This window comes from Prionailurus viverrinus, chromosome B3 (genome assembly GCF_022837055.1).
Source record: "Prionailurus viverrinus isolate Anna chromosome B3, UM_Priviv_1.0, whole genome shotgun sequence".
NCBI lineage: Eukaryota > Metazoa > Chordata > Mammalia > Carnivora > Felidae > Prionailurus > Prionailurus viverrinus.
The window spans coordinates 134,605,663-134,626,172 of NC_062566.1; the positions used below are offsets into that span (position 1 = coordinate 134,605,663).

A 20,510-nucleotide genomic window follows, 5' to 3' on the forward strand; every position below is an offset into this window, starting at 1 on the left:
ACACGAGGCAGGAAACACTGGTGTTTAGTATTTTTTTGCCATTTTAGGCACACGGCTGCTTGGAAAGGTTTCTTAAAGCAAGTTTTGTGTTATAAAAACATCGATGTTAAATACGTGCGCGTAAGCGGGAATCCAAATTGGACCCAAACGTGGCTAAGGTGGACGTTTACTGCTCTAGAAGAAACACTAGGTCTATCCTAAAAGGCAAATCTTAAAGTGGATGTCCTACTTGTAAACAACAGCAATCTGGGGACAGAGAGGGCAACTGGGAGTGCAAGTCAGTCCCCATTCAAGAGAAGGTGCCGCCATGGACTTCGCGGTCTTAACCGAGTGGTCCTCGCACGTCTCTGTAACACGGTCTATTCTAAGACGCGCTGAGGGATCTCAGTCAAGCTCGCTCGCTGGACTCCTTGGGGAGATGCCCGTTTGGCCGCCACGCAGCACCAAGCAGACGGACGCAGTCCGCTCCGTTCAGAACCGCACCTCAAAAGTCAACCACGCGGCCACCGCAGCCACTCAAATGCAGCACTCGGAGAGATCCCAGACCTAGGGGAGCCCACGGCTGCCGTGGGCGCTCTCCTTCGGCGCCATCAGCGCGAGGTGTCGCAGGACTGGGGCCCTCTACCAAGCGCCACACCCCACACCGCCATTCACACACGCGTGCGCACACGCGCGCGCGCGCGCGCGCACACGCCCTCATCAGCCAAAAATCTCTGTTGGGCTCTGTCACCCAAAACCCCCTTACTTTACAGGCAGACGCTGAGACTGAAGAGAAATCAAATGTCTTGGCCACGTCACCTGCCTAGTGAGTGCGGACCTGGCAGCCCAAGGGCCCTGCCCAACGATCTTCTTACTGCGTCATTGCGACATAAAAGCTGGAAGAGACTTTTTTTTAAGAGAAAAAACAGAAGATACTTAATTATGCAGAAGGGTTCAGATATGACCTACATAAACATCTCCAGTAAAGACCGTCTGGATTAAAGAGGCAACGAACAGAACCTCGAAACTGGACCTTTCTGAGGCCGGTTTCTGGTTCCCGAACAGACGCTGTGGACAGCAGGTGCAGGAGCACAGGACACGGACCGTGGAGACGTTATGGAGATGTAGGTCAAGACAGGATTTATAAACCGAATGTGTCGAAAACCAGTCTATTTACAACTCAGAGTACAAAGACGAGGATGATTATCTCTCCCTATGCCGTATCTAACTGAACTTAAATGATCGGTGTAACTACGGAAAACGTAAAGCTCTTTTATATTTTAAGTTTAATCCAGTTTGTTTGATTCATCGTCACAGATAGCATACACAGTATGCTCTGTGTTAGGGAACCCGGGACATGGTGGGGTCGGTGAGCAGCGTGGTCGGCACGTGCCCCCAAAGCAGGCTGAGGCTTCGTGGCGATGAGCGGGTGTGGCTACTGTTCCTCGGGATCCCATTTTACACAGACTGCATTTTACAGGCACAAAGTGAAAGAAAGTTCCGTGACACTTAAACAGGCGCTTCTCTGAGTTTTTTCAACAGTACAAAGGAAAAGAGAATAAAAATTAAACACTGTTTAACACAACTTTCATCAATGTTAAAGGCCCGCCAGATGTTTGGTCTACGTTGCCCTCTTGTTCAGAGAACCTAGAGAATGAAATCAATTCCACATCATTTTTCAAACCCCTGGCTGAGAAGCAGTTCTGAAATCCAAACTCACATCAAAGACGTGAGTCTCCCCACTCTGGGAAATGAGAAGTCCCATCGTGCAGCTGTAAACACTGGACAAACAAAGTCCCCCACTTGCTTTCTGCCAGATCAACCGAAAGTCAAAAATGGAGTTCTTGGGGCGCCTGGGTGGCACAGTCGGTTAAGCGTCCGACTTCAGCCAGGTCACGATCTCGCAGTCCGGGAGTTCGAGCCCTGCGTCGGGCTCTGGGCTGATGGCTCGGAGCCTGGAGCCTGTTTCCGATTCTGTGTCTCCCTCTCTCTCTGCCCCTCCCCCGTTCATGCTCTGTCTCTCTCTGTCCCAAAAATAAATAAACGTTGAAAAAAAAAAAAAAAATGGAGTTCTTGCGGACGACTTCCCTCTCACTCCTAGGTAAGGATTTCCTTGCTATGAACCAAAATCAGTTTTGAGAAAGTGCCCCAGGTATCTTGGGACGGATCCTAGTACTGCATCTATAAATATGCTCTAAGACAAGCAAAATATTCATGGAAGCATAAAACAATTTTACCTTGAAATAAAAATACTTTATTCATTCCTGACAGGTTATCAAAACGTACATTGTTAACCAAGTAAAAACGGTACTTCGAAATAGCTGACTAGGGCATATTTGGAGGATTTTTGGTTAATTTCACAAGAGTAAAAATCAGTTCCAATCTCCCTCTCCACACAGTCCTAACAAGCCTGCACTATCCCTGCTGAAAACTGAACATATAAACAATCATATGGGCCCCAGTTCATTATAGAGTGCACATTTTCATTTACACTTCAAATAAATGGAACTTACTACGTTTGAGTTATTAGCTTCCTTCGCCAAAAACACTCAGTTTACTCCTCTTTATATTTTGTGAAAATCTGTAAATTACATAACGAATGTATCTCGACTTGTATTAACCTAAACGCACACGCACACACACACACACAGAGGATAAAGTGCAACACAACAGAACACGTCTGCGACATTCACGTTCTCAAACTCCCACAGAAAGGTTTTCTGAGGAAATGGAAATCGTGTTCTCAAGTGCACGGACACTAACTCCAACCGACTAGGTTAGTTATTCCTCAGTGATATTTATATTAAGATCCTATTTGCTTTGCTTTCCCTGGAGCCTCGGTCTCTCGTTCTCAATGAAAGTTTTGAAGCTGTGGTTCTTTTTCAACCTTGAGAAAAATCAGCTCCTCGGGGCAACATAAATGGTCCTTTCAGAGCGACACGTTTCCGAACGCTCCACTGTAACAGGCGGCTTCCAATGCTCTCTCGTCTCCAGCAAGGAGAATTGTAGCCATTTCGATAAAAGCAAGCGTTTCACTCACTCAGCAGCCAACGCTTAGGACTTCTGACACCAGCCGCCAAACATTTCTACAGGCAAGTACCCAACGAGCCCTGAAACGTCACAGTTTTTGGTTGCGTGTTTTTTTGATATTAAATTATTTAACTGAGAAACGCTTTTGTTCCTGAGATGAGCACAATAAAATTAAATGAGTTCCCTCCGAAGCCGCCGACGGGACGCTATGCTCCTTGTCCCCCCCCCCCCCCCGCGCTGTCTTCACGAAGAGTCACGTCTGAAAAGTCAGTCTTCCCCGTGGCGCCATTTCTGGGACTCGTCCTGCCGAACATCTGGTCTAATTTGGTTTCTCATGCCACCTAATACATTTGATGTTGCTTCTGTGGCAACGATCAGAGGCTTCACCACCGCGGGAGGAATCTGGCGCAGGACCTCGCCCACGGCGCCGGTGACCCCTCTGCTCTCGTGTTCTCGAGCTGCAGTTTCGTAAATAGTCTGAGCCGTGTCTGTAAGTCCCTGAAAGGGAGAGAGGAGAGAAGGTCAGAAAAATCTCTAAATTTTCCTGCAGTACACAGCTTTAGCAGAGTTCATCAACAGTATGCTTGCAACTAGACCAAAAAAAATACCCACTGTGCTTTTGAGATAACCCAGGATAATTATATTAATGACAAAATTCTAATTATAAGGGAAAATAAAAGGCAATTATTATGATTTAGTGTTTTGTTGTGACACGTGTGTGTAAAAAATATAGCTAAACTACAATTTCACATAGGGAAGCTTAAAGAAATATTTAATGATCCAAGAGGAGCTCTCCTGGCACTATTAATCACTCTAGTTAAATCAAACTTAGCAAACAAAGCTTCCGGAATAACATAATCTCAAAAGAAATATGGTGATAGTTCTTCCGATCCAACCGTAACAAGAAAACCTAATTCTACGAAACTCCAGAAAATTACTTAATTTGTTTTAAATTATCATCTGTTTACTAGAAAAGATAACCATGGAACATGCACTTAAGAGAAAAGGCGAAATACAACATCTTACTGGATTAAACAGAAAAAAATCTGAGAACATAAAGCAGGAACATGTTTAATAATTAAAAACAAAGTTTCTGTGGCATGTTTTCCTCTTCTAACTGTGTAACATTAAAATAATGACTGTTAACCTTTAAAGCTGAATACGTAAAGGTGTTGATCAAACCGAGCTGGTAAAATTCAGGCACGACTTTTGAATCCAGCACTTGTCTAACTCCGGACCCCTCCTCGCAGGGGACACGAGTCCCTGTTCCGGTGTGGCCGTTTCAGGAGGGGCGCAGCGCAAGGAACTGCGGGCTCTCCAGGGAAATCAAGGAAGCTGTCCTAACCCAGAATCCTGCCATCACTCTGACAGGCGAGCAAGAGTATCCCTCCCACCCGGCACAGCAGGCAACAGCACGGAACACCGGAGCAGGGAAAGTACAGAAGAAGAAAAAACAAAAACAAAAAACCAACCACCTAAGTGCCATTTTTTACAACCATCTAGTACAGACAAGAGAGAAAAGGCTCAGTTTATCCATTCGCCCCACCACCTCCCCCCTCCTCCCTCGGCTCCCCCTCCGGGTACTAACTAGCTGCCCCAGCAGCAAGCGCGGAGACAACAGAAGTAAATTCCGTCTCAGCTCCGCACTTAGGCGCTGCCTTCACCAAGTCCTTCCAACGGGGAATTTCCACGGTGTGGGGACTGTCGAGATTAAATGACACGACGCACCTAACGACACCGGCACGGCAGGAACCGCGTATTCACTAAGCGTGTTCCGGGTCACCACCACCACCACCGCCGCCGCCGCCCTCATCACAGCTACCTGCCTCCCACGAGGGGGAGTTATGTAAGCCGGGGTCGGCCGACTTCCTCTGGAAAGGGCCAGAAGGCAAATGTTTGTGGGCCACACAGTCTCTACCGTATATGCTTTTTCTTTTTGTCTTCTTTTTACGATCCTTCAAAATTGTAAAAATAACCCTGAGCTACAAGGTCCACACAAAAACAGGCCGGGGCCAGATCTGCCCTACAGGCTATGGTGCGCAGAGCCCAGATCTAGAGGAGCAGCCTTTCTGTGAAATACGCGGGGCATTTTCTCTCAGTCTTTGAGTTACTAACATCTAAAAGGGAAAAGACATGTTTATCGCCATGTAGGTGCCTCTATTTAAAAAGTTTTTAACACAGAATTGAGATCCGTCTACAGGGTGCTCACTGTTCACACCCTCCCTCCCCGTCTCATCCTGACAGTTTGAGAGAAAGAAGAGGACAAGGCAGAGCGAACACCCAGGTTCCAATCCTGACCCACTCTGACCTGCCCTGTTCCACTGGGGAGCTGTTCCCACAGAGCCGGTCCTCAGGGCTGAGCAAGGAACACCACCTACCTTTGATGGTTGCTATACAGCTGGGACAAAGTAAGCACATAAATATTTTTTTTTAATGAATACAGATTAAGTTGGTCAAGCTTTGTGTAAAGTGCCCCATATCCAAGTGCCATTACATCTGGCTTTCAACGGCCCCCACCAGGCCTTGAACCCCAGAATCATTTTTGCAAACCTGATTTCCAACATGACTACATGTTAGATAACTAGCCCATCCTGATATCTACAGGAACAGGTCTGACCAGTAATTCTCTCTATTCTCCCAAATGAATCTCCTCTTAAGAAAGGCAAGTGGTCTTATTTATCCCACTAATACATGTCCTGGGGGCCCTACCTCAGTGGTCATCCGACTGTTCGGGACCACAGAGGCTACTTTGTCAGGGAAAAGACCGTCCTAGGCACCTGTGCCTGTCCGAATATGATGGGAAAAAAAGATCTTTAGTGAAATCCTAATATATGCATCAGGAGTACAACAACCTCAAACTTCATGTCATATTAAAAAAAATGTCCCCAACAAGGCCCATAAAGAACCGGGATTCACTGGCGCAACTAAACTGCAATTTGGCAAATACTTAATAAGGGTCAGGATTCGAACAGCTACACATAACCTCCTGCACAAATAAAGGGACGTTTACATGAACATTCCTAAAGCAGTGTTTTAAGGGAAAAAATGGCAACCGTCTACCAACAGGAAAATACGGTCATACAGTAACATGCTGTAAGACAGTTTAAGTTAAATGTACACATACCAACATGGATCGATCTTGAAAGGCAGCCGTTACACAGCGATACATACACGGTGATGCCATTTATGGCGACTTTCAAAATATAAACAACAGTACGTGTTGCTTAGGAATACATACATGATAAAACTGTAAAAACGTGTACAAAAACCCACGTACCGCCTTCAGGACAGTGGAGGCACGGGATCGGGACGAGAGTGAGCGGCTCACCTGAAAAGCTGTAAAAGCTGCACTTCTCAACAAAGCTGAGCAACTACAGCGCAGCGTGACTCCCGTGTCACAGCCGGCTGGGGAGGGCACGCGCTGGTCTCCATGACCCAGCCGGCTTCTGCACGTAAGGAGAATCGGCCTTTCCTCTGGATCATGACCCCTCTTGTGAGCCCATCACTACGTGGCCCCAGTCTCCGACCTCATGCAGATATCTGCACTCGCTACTGGGAGCGATTCGAGGTCCACTCTCGGGGATTCTCGGGAACAAATCCCAACCATGGAACGCTCGTGAGACAAAAGCCAGGAAAGTACGCCAGCTGCTTCCGCCTCATGCTCTCAAATACCACTCACCTCTTTCACAACACTGTAGGCCTTGGCCACACCTTCCCGCAGGTCCGCTGGCTGGTGAGCTAGGCGGTGATGAGGAAACCTTTTGATCTTCTTGGGCTCGATAGAAAGGGTCCCAGGAGACACCATGTCGTAAGCAGTCTCTGCTGCTGCCTGGATCATTTTATCAGAAAGAATGAATCAGAGGAAAAGTCTGCACACGCCCCAATGATGTACTGGGCCAAAAGAACACAGGGACCCACAGGCTCTAACACAGGTACTTCTGCAGGGGCTGAGTTCTTTACAAAAAAAACAAGAACATCAAAGGGCACATTAAGAATTAATTCCTAGGGGACGCCTGGGTGACTCAATCGGTTAAGTGTCCAACTTCGGCTCGGTCATGATCTCACGGCTTGTGGGTTCAAGTCCTGCGTCAGGCTCTGCGCTGACAGCTCAGAGCCTGGAGCCTGCTTCGGAGTCCGTGTCTCCCTCTGTCTCTGCCCCTCCCCTGCTCTTGCTGTCTCTCTCTCTCTCTCTCTCAAAAATAAACATTAAAAAAAATTAATATCTGGATTGATCAGACTTTTTCAGTGGCTCCTCTGTCCTCGGAGAACACTCTCCATGTTACCAGGCTAGTCAAGAATGCCCTGTCTGTGAACAACTAGACAAGGTCAACTAGAGCTCGATACTTAATGCAACAAACCTTAATACATCTGCTATCTGATCTGCAATGATTTCTTTACGTTTAGCTATGATCTTTTCATATAACTGAGGCAAAATAAATCCTCGACTAACTTAAAGGTCGTAATTTAACTGAAACAGGCAAACAAATTTGACATGGCATTCCACTTCTTTATTCTACTAATTATTTAACACCGGAAAGCTAAGCAATAAAAAAATAAAAAGTTAACTCATCATAAATAAAATACCTACTCCAGCATTTTGTATAGCTTCACAATATCATTTTAAAAACAAACAAAAAAAACCCCAACCGTTTTACAATAAGTCCTCCTCCCCGTACAGAGGAAGGCAGGCTGTGGGGAGATACCTGTATGGTTTGAACCATTCTGTTTGTGAGTTCTAGAGCAGCCATCGCTGTGGACGTGCCAAAGGAGGCGGCGCCTCTCTGAAACCCTCTGACGATGCGCCCATCCTTCCGGTACTGCTCAATGGGTAACCAGACCAAGTCCTTCAGGCCTTGCACTAGAACGACAGTCGATACAGGGAAGTCAGGAGCAGCGACGGAGCCCGGGTCCCTGCTATCACTCTCACCCTGGGGTTTTTAACCTGAAATGGGAGGCCAAGTGTTCTTACAGGTGTGCATGACCACGCATGTGAATTTTCTAGAAAGATGGTCCGCACAAAGACTCTCAGAGGCATCCACGAACTCCAAAAGGGTTAAGAATCACAGATCAGCCAAAAGAAATCGTCTTTTGATTAAAAAAGAAAACTCACCTAATTGTACTAGAGAGTGCATAGGCCCAACGCCTCCCAAGATCCCCGGTAGCTGGTTCTTCTTAATGTCCGTGAGCCATTCGGTGATGGCATATGAAAACAATTTGTCAACACCTAGCAAGCTAGAGCAAATGACTATTAGTATACAGAAAAGAGATTTGCAGGTTCAGATATTGTAGATATTCAGTCTGAATATATTACACACGGATGTATGTACACACATATAATCTGGTTTAACATCAGTAATTTCTGTGAGGCTTAGGTAACCAGTAGAAGTGTGTTCTTCCACTGCTCTAATTTCTTGCGCATCCAGGGATTAATTTTATTCTGGCATCAGATTAATTCAATGTCTATAAATTGCTACAGGGCTCCCAGCTACTAAGAACCATCACGCTATGAATTTCCAGTCTTTTTGCTAAATAAACTGATTTACAACTTTGGGAAATTATTTAAAAATAACTATAGCTGTTTTTGAAAAATCCTCCTCTGTCCAAACTACTAGTACTCTCTCAGAATAAAAAGTAGCCCCTAATTGGGAAGCGTCCTCTAAAAACGAGCTCTCTGCAGACAATACTGTAAAGTAATTAATTTATTTGTTTAAGAAAACTCAACATTCAATTTGTTGTAAACTAACTGTAGTAACCATACCGTAAAGCCTCATGTACTAAACCAACCTACCCATGACGGTAGAAAAGGCGCTTCAGCTTCAGTTCCGAGCAGTTTAACTGGGCCAGACCGATCAGGATCCCTGCTAGCGTGCCCTTTAGGATTTAAAACAGATTAATGTGTAGATTGAGAGACCTCACATTTAAAATAGTTGTTATTCGGGAAAAGCAAAGTAACATTCATTCACGAATAACGCTAGAACACTTAAAATATTTACAACAAAAGAAATACACAATAGGACATATGACACAACTTATAACAACTGTACTCATGGGTTCTTAAATGACGTTTACTTTAAAAACAGAATTTTAAAATCTTGCACATCATTTCAAACACACATAAACTATGACAGGAAAGGTTTAAAAATTAACTCCTAACAAAGAGAAACAAAGAGATAATTAGAAAACAAAAAAACAAAGGAGATAATTTTGTAGAGTATATTTATACAAAGTTTCCAAACCTGATCCATTGACACGTGTTTGCCGTGATAATCAAGTCGAATAGGAACTTCTGATGTGAATCTAAATTCTCTAAAGACAGAGAAAGGGAGTTATTTATATTCGAAAGTACTAACAGCTGAAATTAGATAGAAGTTAAATTTATTCAATTGGAGAATCAAAAACGAAGCCACAAAATAATGTGGATATAAGTTATCTCAAAGCCTAAATAAAGGGGAATGTCTTTCAGCTCTACCTTTTCTTAAGGTAACATAACAACTTAACTGATGTTTATCATAGTCTACGTTAGATTTATTTAAATTTTCCTCACAAAAATCTTTTCCTAGTTTACTAAATAATGTTTACTTTAGAAAAATTCATACTGGCAGATACTCTCCATTTATACAGGGAACAAACTGATAAAAGCAACCTTCAAGATTAAACCAAATGATATAATCATTACCAAGAAGTAAAAAAAGAGAAGAGTAAGGGATTTAAGCTCCACGGTGAAGCAGAAAGTGCCAGAAAACCCAGCCACGAATTCCAGTTTTACCAGTTATATGTGATGCGATCGTGGGCAAGGAACTTAAACTCTGAACCTAAACATCTTCGTCAGTAAATTTTTATTTTTTTTTATTTTTTACTTTTTATTTTAGACAGAGCGGAGCAGGGGGAAGGGGCAGAGACAGAATGTCAAGCAGGCTCCACACTCGCCGTAGAGCCCGACAGGGTGCTCGATCCCACGACCCTGAGATCATGACGTGAGCCGAAATGAAGAGTCGGGACGCTCAACCAACCGAGCCACCCAAGCACCCCAAGTCACTAAATTTTTAAAATGCCACCTACGCTGGTGGATTTTAGTGAGCATTCTTGAAATTAATGCTGATAAACAGGGTATCAACATACAGACACTGGGAGTTCTGTGACAATGAAGTCATAATTATATACCGATGGTATACCTCAAACAGAAGAAGCGGACTTCCCCAAGCTGGACTGCACATTGGACTTGAAACACAATTTTTCTACAGAGTTAATGTCTGCATTTATATGCTAAGCCATTCCACAAAAACCCAGTTTAACCCACAGTCAAATGGAAGTGCTGTATTTCCACCAGTCACTACAAGGAGCCTGGGACCCCAGGTCATCCCCCGTCTTCCAAATACACATCTCCATGTGGTTTCTCCATTTGGTTTTCTCGGCAACGGCCCCTTGACACCTGCCTCCTCCGTCCACACTTTTTTCCCCATGGCACAGAATATGACAAATCATCTATTTTAATTATTTGTAATGTCAACTATATAGGGATTTTTCTCTACTTTGTTCACTGTGCCTAGGACAAGAGCTGGCATACACAGAGCAAGAGCTCAGTAAGTATTATGGAATGGTTGGGGGAGGGGGAGCTATTAGGCCACCACTTAGAAAACGCACTGGATTTGGGATGAAGACCTGTGTTCTGGTCTTGACTTGGCCACTAACTGTGTGGTCTTGAGCAAGTCAACTCACTTCTCTGGGCATTAACTTCCTCGTCTATGAAGGGAGAAATCTGGGTTATATCACTAACTACCACCCCAGGGTCCTAGGCCCTCTAGGAGCTTTTGAGTGTATACACAGAAGTCTGTAAGCAATTTTAAATAGTCTAATGATAAAAATAAACATTTGCTTAAGTAAGTAAGGCGACACAAGCTGACTAAATAAAAAGCATCCAACCTCTTTGCTTTTAGGCCAGAACTGTTAACAATTCAATTTCTTTTGGACCGGTTACCCAGTGTTCACAAAAAAACAAACCGGTATTCAAATGATTACTTTGGGTACACAATTTCTTGGTAGAAACGAAATAAAAGAGATCCTTCTTTCATGGTGAAAGGTCTGGAACCACCAGAGATCATCTCTCCCAGGATCTTTCCAATTCTCATATTCGGTTATTTTTTTCCCTAGTTCCTAGAGTACAGAAGATATATAAAACATGAAAGCACTTTAAAATAGTTACACTGCCTGCTTTGAGCCATAGCCAAAGTGTAACCTGAAGTCCACGTGGAAAGACAGAACTTGGGGACCATCGATGTCAGCAGGAGTACAGAAAACGAGGGGAGTAGCTGACAGTCCCTCACAACACAGGTGGCCTGGTCATCATCCTCGCTCCTTCCAAAGAGCCAAGGCTCCACGCCCACCATCAAGGGCTGGGAAAGAAGGAAGACGGGGAGAACGAACGGGTCAGGAAGCGAAGGACAAACTGCGACGTGCGAGCGGCTGGCTGGGTCGTGGGGCAGTAACTCCAGCAGACGGCGGCTGCGCAGGGGACCGGACTTTCCTGACAGTGCCGACTGAGCTGGGGAGCGAAGGGTCAGGAGAGACAGGACGGTGCTGGGGAAGGGCAGACGGAAAACCGCAGAAAGTTCTCACGTGGGAGGAGGGAGCGCAGGAAGCCTAGGTGTGTAAAGGACACCATGTTTGAGGAGGTGCAAATATGCCATCACAGGGGCTGGGAAGAGGGCCGAGGAGGGGAAGCGGCAGCTAAGAGGAAAAGGACACTCCTGCTCCAGAAAAGATCAGGAGGAAGGGCTCCTGAGCCAGGGCTGCTGTGTGTAATCGAGGGGTGCGGGATGCGCGAGGCCCGCCTGTAAATAAACACACCAGCCGACGGTCTGGCAGGCACAGAAAAGCTGGCGTAATCTCACGATTAGGGAGTGGTACACGAACACATTCGAGAACAACCTGCAGGGGCACCTGGCGGCGGTGGGGGGGGGAGACACGGGGGAGGGGGGGGGGAGGGGGGGAGGCGGGCAGGGCGCTCAGTCGGTTGAGGGTACGCCTCTTGATTTTGGCTCAGGTCATGATCTCATGGTTCGTGGGTTTGAGCCCCATATCGGGCTCCGCGCTGACAACACAGAGTTTGCTTGAGATTCTCTCTCCCTCCCTCTCTTTCTGCCGCACCCCCACCAGCCTGGCTTTCGCACCCTCTGTCAAAATAAACATTAAATAATAATAATAAACCTTCAAAAGTCTAAAATAGCTTTACTTGTTATCCAAATTAAGTGATTTACCTAAAAAACACAGGCTGATCACTAACTGCTGCTTCTTCAGCTGAGAAGTCCTTCTGTTCCTCCCTGTCAACCACTTCCACGGAGCTGACACTGGTGTTCTGGGAAGGCTGCTTCGGCCCAGGGAAAGAAAGACCGAGATTTGGCTCCTTTGAGGTGCTTAAATGCCTCGGCAAACTGCAGGTGACGTCAGCTCCAGGAGACTTCTTGACTGCAAAGGTAACGTGCACGTTGAAGACCCGCTGTGCTTCTTCAGAGCGCCTGCTTAAAATCCAGGTAGCCGTAGCTTGTGTTGGTATGTTTCACTTAATAAGCACAATTAGCGCTACAGAGAAAACGGACTTCCGCCTTTTAAGATGTCACTTTCACATATACTACATTCGCGAAATATGAAAACACACACAAAACACACTTCTATAAATCGGAATGAAGACTGGAAATACCCTCTCAAACAGGCCTCAGAACAAATCAATCCAAGCACTTGTTACAGACATTTTCAAACTACACATATTTAATACCTTCTGGATCTGGAGCCATGAGAAGCTCTACTTCTGTCGAAAGACTCGTGAAGAAATCCTTCAGGAAGAACAAAGCGTCCTAAAATGAAAAGATGCAATTATAACCAAAGGGAAGGGAAGGGAAAGGCAGATTGATTCTAAAACTAAAAAGCAAAGTGTCTTACAGTCCCATATTTGACTTCTTATTCATCTACAATTTTTACTGTGTGAGGCGTTGCTCCTCTTCTCTCTCTCGCTCTCTCTCATTCTCTCTCTCTCTCTCTCTCTCACACACACACACACACACACACACACACATTCTGTTAATTCTCCCAACCCTGAGAAAATCAAATGTGAAAATTAAGACACAGAGGGGTTAAAAATTACATAGCTATTTCTGAATCAAAATAAATTTTAGTTTTCTTGGAAATACAGCATTCTCGGTCTTCAACACTAGTTCTCACCGCAGACCGGCGGTGGTGGTAATACCGACACGAGCAACAGCTGGGGCCGCACAAGTTCTCACTGTCTTAATGTTGCCCTTACTGCCATGTTATGCTGCCTTAAGACATGTTCTTCCTGGAACAGGGCACTCGGAATCAGTAAGCCCACTCCGTATGGTCTCTTCTGAAATTACACAGTAACAAAAAATGCATAGGCCTGTCTTGATGTCATCTGAATAAACCGTATTTGCCCATTATTAGCAGCCGCATTTTACCTCCCTCCCTCAAGCCAACAAATCCATTTTGGAAAATATGAAAATGAAATGCCTGAGCCTCTTCTTTCTAATTCTTCCCTTGCCTTTGGAAAAATCCTAAATAAATATAACACGTTAATATCGCACCAGAAAAAGCGATGTGACAGGCAATTACAGGGCACAATATTTGGTGGCATACCAAAAGTTTGGTAATTCCAAGGGATCTGATCAACTAGTAACCACATTCACCAGAAGTGTAAATGATGGAAGTTAGAAAGGTATTTTCCTAGGTAACATGGCATATGGGAGACTGAAGGATGGGGCTGAAGAATAAGCAGCTACTTATGGAAATATTCTGGTTCTGCAGTAGGGTAGTCGGTTCATGATTTGTTCATTATTTTATTATGCTTTACACACGTATATAACTGTTATTTACATTACATAATAATATGCAGATACACGTATGTATGTATATATACACACATTTAATATGTGTATCGAGAACTAGATGTTAACAAAGTTAACCTAAATGTTACCTGTCATTATTGGACCGCTAGATGGCGATATTTTAACACTATAAATGCTCTGACTCCATGACTGCCTTCAAAAAAAAATACTAGTAAGAGAAAACTCTAGGTAAAAATATGCTCTAAAAGGGGCACCTGAGCGGCTCAGTCGGTGAAGCATCTGACTCTTGACCTCGACTCAGGTCACGATATCGCAGAACCTGAGCCTGAGCCTCACGTCGTGCTCTGTGCTAACAGCATAGAGCCTGCTTGGGACTCACTCTCTCTCTCTGCCCCTCCCCTGTGCTGCGTGCTCTCTCTCTCGCTCTCTCAAAATAAACATTGTTTTTTAAAAAAGGAAGACTACAGAGACAGCGGCTTTTATCCATTTTTACTACAAATGCACAAAACAGAAAAGGAGTACTAATCAGCAGCGTTTCAATGTTCTCAGAAGTTTTGATTTTGTTATTTATGCTACTCTTTACAACTCGATAAAACCTGATTTTAAAACTAGCCAGAAACAGGCCCTTCACAAATAAGTGTACCAATGTCAAAGCAGCACATGAAGAGATGCTTAGCACCATCATCAGGGGAAATCCAAATTATAACCACAATGAACACCAAATAAGACAGTTCAACACACAACACCAAGTTTGGCCAGAGTGTGAAGAAGAGGCAGCTCTCACCTGCTGCAGCGGGGGCATACGATGGCGTAACCACTGCGGGGAACAGGCAGCTTCTCACGAGAGTTAAACACACATCTGCCTCGTGACCTGGAAATTGTTTACAATACCCAACACGAATGGAAACCCAGACCCACAAGAAGATTTGTACACTAACTTCATAACAGCTCTATTTATCAGAGCCAAAACCGAGAAAACCACGCAAATGTAAATCAGTAAGTAAACGGATACACAAATTGTGGTACAGCCGTACGGTGAGATCCGCACTCAGCAATAAAGGGGAACAGACTGAACAGAAACGAACAGACCTGCCTCAGCACAGAGGGAGCGCATGGCACGGGAAGCCAAATACATTTCCACTCACACGAAGTAGTGGGACAGGAAGGCTGACCCGCGGGGACGGGAAGGAGGTCAATGGCTACTGGGGGAGACCGACTGCAAAGGGGCCCGGGGGACTCTGAAGGGAACAGAAAATGTGCTCTATTTCAACTGGTGTAGTAGTTACTCACGTGTGTATCTTAGTCAAGCTCCAACGGTAAACCTAATATCCTGGCACTTTACTGTATGCAAATTATACCTCCATACAATCAATTTCTTAAAAGTTTAAAAAAAAACTTGGTTTATTATTTTTGCAAATAGACTATAGTTATTCTAGCTTTAAGGTGCTATGATACAAGATATTAACAGTACAATATGACTTAAAGTGTTAAAATAATTAATTTTCATGTCATACTCAGACTCAGGCAACCAAGCAATGATGCTAAAAAAAACACCAATATGCAAACTGGCCCTGCCATGTATTCACCGTTTCCAACCTCAGCCAAGCACAAACTCACCTTACCAGAATGGCCTCACACGTCCTCTCACACCCTGAACTAGACCCTCGATGCCTTTACAAAAAGCTTCGTGTGACTAACTCCACTGCATTCCTTAAGACCCACCTCAAGTGTCACCTCGTCCAGAAAGCCTTTCCTGATTACCCTCCACACTCTTCTAAACTCCCAGACGGCTAAGGAGCCCTTTCTGCTGGGGTGTAACATGCTCTGCCTATCTTTACCACTTGTACTCACCACAGGGTGTTTAAAAAGTTCTCTGTTTTATGTTGGTCCTCTCCCCACCCCCACCGCCCCGTACAGAGGTCTTTGAGGATGGGTGTTTGCCCAGCTTCGTATCTCCAACATCTTAGCACAGAAGCTGGGACAAGGCTGGCATCCAGCAGACGATCTGGGGTTAATAAGCATGTCTTCCCTATGCAGATTTCCAGGCAGTGAGACACTGAAATGGATCCCAGACTAGGAGAGTCAGGCAATCTGGCCTCTTCATATTTCAGATCCCAAACTGCCTACTTACACGACCGTCATCATCTACTTACCCTCCCCCAGACGAAAACCACCCCTTCCGCCTGGTATCCTGCCTGCCCTACGGGTACACCGAGCTTTGGAAGCAATGGCACTGAACTTCAACGGCAATGCAGCTCTTTGAAAACGTGCGAAAACAGTGTGTGGCTTTCATACTTGATCCAGTTAATAACGTTCGCTGATATGTTCGCTGAGAAAAATATTACTCAAAGCACAGTCGTTCAACTGATTTGTTTTCAAAAGAAAACACGGAGAATGCGAGTAATTGGTTTTCTATCCAGATGACCATTTGCTATCTCAAACTAAGGTGGGGGGGGTCGGCGCAGTGAATCCCTCCCCAACACTTGGGAGCATGGCTGTGTTCTCCTAGGGTTCACATCTTGGGGAATTACTTCCTGCTACTCCTCGGTTACACCATAACAGTTATTTCTGTTCTCTCAACGGTTAATGTTTTCCCATTTCAAAATCACAATGCTTTATAGCTCTGAGTAAGAAATTAAGCCCACTATTAAAGAAAAAAGCATATTAAAGGAAACCGGGCTAAGTCTGGCAAAGTCATGCTATAAAGACGCATCTCGCACAAATTCTTGCTCAGGCTGGTGAGTTCCACGGATCAAACTTCCCATAAATACTTCATCGTATTCCTATTCCAATACAGGCCAATGTATGGATGGACCAAATTAAAATACGGGTATGCAAAGATATTCTTCTCCTAACAAGAGAACATAAATCTCAAGTGCGCATCAGCAGGACCGTCCCAGCTCAGAAGTGACCAGTATTGATGTAAAGCCGTGCTGAACTTCTGCGCTTCACGAGACTTTTCTGAGAAATGCCTGTATTTTATGATATAAATATTGATACATTATTCCTGAAATATCTGCTACTTATTTAGATAAGTCACCATTATTCAATCCATACTACTTAAGCAAACCAGTAATGCTGTCCCACATACTCTCTACCTCAAACCTGAGCTCACAGCAATGTAGGCTGGGACGGGACAGTTTTGTTATTTCAAAAGCAGGCTATTCTAACAACTCCATTTATTTTCTCTGTTGTCACGTGCTTCGGTTAGTAAGAACAACAGACCTTTAACACCGTGCGCCAGGCACGAAGCTAAATATTTAACGCTCACTATCTTATTCAATCTTCATTTTTACAACTGATGCTACATCTATTACTTGGATTTTACCAGCAAAGAAACAGAGGCACGGAGAAAGAACCTGCCCTGAGCCACACAACCAGGACAAGAGAACCGAGATGCAAACCCCGAGCCCAGGCCCCGCACCGCCAGGCCGCACCCCTCTGAAGCACCACGTGGTCGTGCACCTTGAACGAGTGTGCCCAAGAGGTGCCGGCCAGGTTTTACACAGCCGAGTCAACGCAAAACCCGCAATAATTTGATGGGATGCTTGCTACAACATGGCAAAGTGCATTTCTTTATGTTTTTCCACAAATCTCTGCTGCGTGTGATCTCTTTAGGTACCAATTTAGTGATCTGCCACTCTGCCCAGGGCAGTAGGAATTCTCTTCCAGGTGCAGCGGTTAAGACAAAACCGCTCATGGGGCGCCTGAGTGGCTCAGTCAGTCAAACGTCCCGACTTTGGTCCGGTCATCATCTCGCGGGTTCTTGAGCTCGAGCCCCGCATGGGGCTCTGTGTCACCCGCTCAGAGCCTGGAACCGGCTTCGGATTCTGCGTCTTCTTCTCTCTCTCTGCCCCTCCCCAACTCGTGCTCTATTTCTCTCTCAAAAATGAATAAACAGGGGCGCCTGGGTGGCGCAGTCGGTTAGGCGTCCGACTTCAGCTCAGGTCACGATCTCGCGGTCTGTGAGTTCGAGCCCCGCATCGGGCTCTGGGCTGACGGCTCAGAGCCTGGAGCCTGCTTCCGATTCTGTGTCTCCCTCTCTCTCTGCCCCTCCCCCGTTCATGCTGTGTCTCTCTCTGTCTCAAAAATAAACGTTAAAAAAGAATTTTTTTAAAATGAACATTAAAAAAAATTTTAATTAAAAAAAATAAAAAAGACACAACCGCTCTTATCCTTCAATCACAGATAGGAGGGAGTCCTCTAACACTCCCTGAAAGCACCCGTGTACCTGCACGAGCGTGTGTACGTGAGGATGAGAGCGCGGGAAGCAGGTACTCAGTGCAGCGGCACGCACGCAACGAGGAGACCGGGAATAACATCGAATGTTTACCCACCAACAGAGCAGGTCCCAAGCGCCTAATGAGTCCACCCTGCTCCTCACCAGCAGAACTCTGCTTCGGCTATGCAACTTCCATAAAAGTGAAATCGTAAACATTTTAATTCTCCTAAATTGAACCTCTTCTTCCGGATGCGGGACATTTTTAAAATCTCAACTCCCTCAAGAGTGTTTGCGGTACAAACCTGGTCAATATTGAGGCGAAGTGGCATCAGTGACACTCTTAGGCAGCATTCCTGCGGTGACCTGCCAGACTCCGGGCGCACATGTAACGCTTTCACTGTCAACTACGAGAGGAGAAAAACATCCCCCCCCCCCCCCATGACATTACAATCTCGTTTTCATTTAAAAAGGACAAACAGAAAAGAAAAGAAAAAAAAAATCCCATTTCTCTTTCTGACACGAGAACTAGAAGTGGAGCTGTTGACCTTTTCCCTTAAGAGCCTGACTCAGACTTTTCTGGGTCACACGCTCCCTGAAGAATCTCATGAGAGGTATGGATTCTCCTTAGTGGACAAGATGCGGGTGACGGTGTCGTCTCCTGGGGGTTTGCTGGGCCCCTGAAGCTGACTACAGCCATACTCCAAAGACGGCTGCTATGACGTTTTCTTCCAGCGAGCCTGAGCGAATCATTTCTATTCCACTAAAACTTGCAAAGTGTTCGAAATCTGGAACATTTCCAGCTTCCGGCAACACTAAGTATTCTGTGTAGATCACTATGGACTTCCGGTTTTCCTCAGGCATCAATATACTGGCAATTATAATTAACAGACCCTCCAAGTGACGTGTAAAATAATTTTTAAAACATAAAACTTTAAGCAGCATATTTAAAAGGGATTTTCATGTTAAAATGAAAAAAAAAAAACCAACCCAGCAATTTTCCCCAGTCTAAATCTTCTGCAGTTAGATATAATAAAAACACTTTTCCAAAACTAATATAATGACAGAAAATAGGAGGTCTTAAATCTTACCATGTTGGAATGAGCTTTTCGAGGCATCTCTTTACTGCAATACAGGTACAAAAACTTGTTCATTTGTGATGTTGCCAGACGATCTCGAATTTCAAGATCCTGCACGATGAACACCTGCCGGGAGACCGGGTGCTCTAAGAGGCTGGACTCGCATTCCGGCTTGCAAGGCGGGTAGACCTCGTGCTGAAACTTCACCTTCACAGCCAAGAAGGAACACACAGCAATTTTTTACTTTTTACTCAAATTAGAATTCCTCTTTCAAATGCAAAATATCCCTCACCATTTTTTGAATTCTCACTTTCGGAGAACATAACAGTTCTTTATTTGTTCACGTATTTATTGATCTATGTGTCCCCGACAAGGATAAGCTTGACTGACATTTCTTATTTGATCTTGGCAAACTCCCTATCCTTTTCAGGCAAAACCCTCAACAGGAGTAACACACACGATCAGCACCTTGCGTACCTGTGAAATTGCTTGAAAGGGAATCAATGCATGCAGGGTTCAAGTCCCAAAGAGGGAGGCGGGCGGGACGATCCTCACTACAATATTCCTATGTTAAGTACCCTAATATATGACACTGGGCACAATCCCAGACAAGATGAAAGGATTAAATGCGTATAATGTCATTGGTGGCCTGAACATACTGGTCCCTGACATTCACGAGGGACTGACAGAGGTGCCATCCAACGGCAGGCCCTCTCACATAGACACTCAAAGGCAGTGGTTCCCCAAGTGTGGGCCTGGAAAAGGGAGTTATCAGAATCGCCTGGGGACTCATTAAAAATGCAAATTCACGGGCCCCACCTCAGACCTACTGGATCAGAAACTCTGGGGCCCAGCAACCTGTGTTTTAACAAGCCCTCGAGGTTGCTTCTGACCCCTGCTCAACTCTGAGAGACACTCCTCTAGGGAAAGCCTGGGAAAACACAAAACCCCTCAAACTCCTCAGAACATTTAAGAAAGAAAAAGAGGTAAAAGTTTTACAGGACCCCTTGCACTTCTCCAATCCAGAGGCGTGGGGCTGGCGGCTCAAGACCACAAGGTGGGGGCGTGACTCCAAACCCCCATTAGTGCTCCCACCTCAGGGGCTTTTTTCCTTCAAACTGCCATCTCACCTTGCTTAACTGTATTTCCATTAAAAAGTCATGGTTTCTTCCTTTTCCCCCACACACCATGTTACGTCCATGCCTCGTGGGTGTGTGAGAAGGTGAGCTGTGAGGACTGCTATAAATGGAGAAAAAACGAACAACAGCAACGACAACAAAACCTTTTGTTGCAGGAATATTCAAAGAAAGGCAATGAATGACCTCAGGAAAAACAGTAAGATAAAAGGAG

At 45.0% G+C, this 20,510-nt stretch overlaps 1 protein-coding gene across 3 annotated transcripts in view; it reads right to left on the minus strand.

Moving 5' to 3' along the window:
- Positions 1–1,250: 1,250 nt before the first annotated feature.
- Positions 1,251–20,510, minus strand: part of ATG2B (autophagy related 2B) — a 73,708-nt gene continuing 54,448 nt past the window's right edge. For all 3 annotated transcript variants that reach the window (XM_047864263.1, XM_047864264.1, XM_047864262.1), the window contains exons 32-42: positions 20,291–20,399; positions 19,173–19,367; positions 18,387–18,488; positions 12,779–12,857; positions 12,264–12,471; positions 9,246–9,315; positions 8,798–8,880; positions 8,120–8,241; positions 7,713–7,867; positions 6,689–6,838; positions 1,251–3,507 (exon numbers count right to left, since the gene is read on the minus strand). In XM_047864263.1, coding sequence (XP_047720219.1) covers positions 3,277–3,507; positions 6,689–6,838; positions 7,713–7,867; positions 8,120–8,241; positions 8,798–8,880; positions 9,246–9,315; positions 12,264–12,471; positions 12,779–12,857; positions 18,387–18,488; positions 19,173–19,367; positions 20,291–20,399 — 1,504 coding nt within the window. In that variant the 3' untranslated portion in view covers positions 1,251–3,276. The remainder of the gene's footprint in view (positions 3,508–6,688; positions 6,839–7,712; positions 7,868–8,119; positions 8,242–8,797; positions 8,881–9,245; positions 9,316–12,263; positions 12,472–12,778; positions 12,858–18,386; positions 18,489–19,172; positions 19,368–20,290; positions 20,400–20,510) is intronic.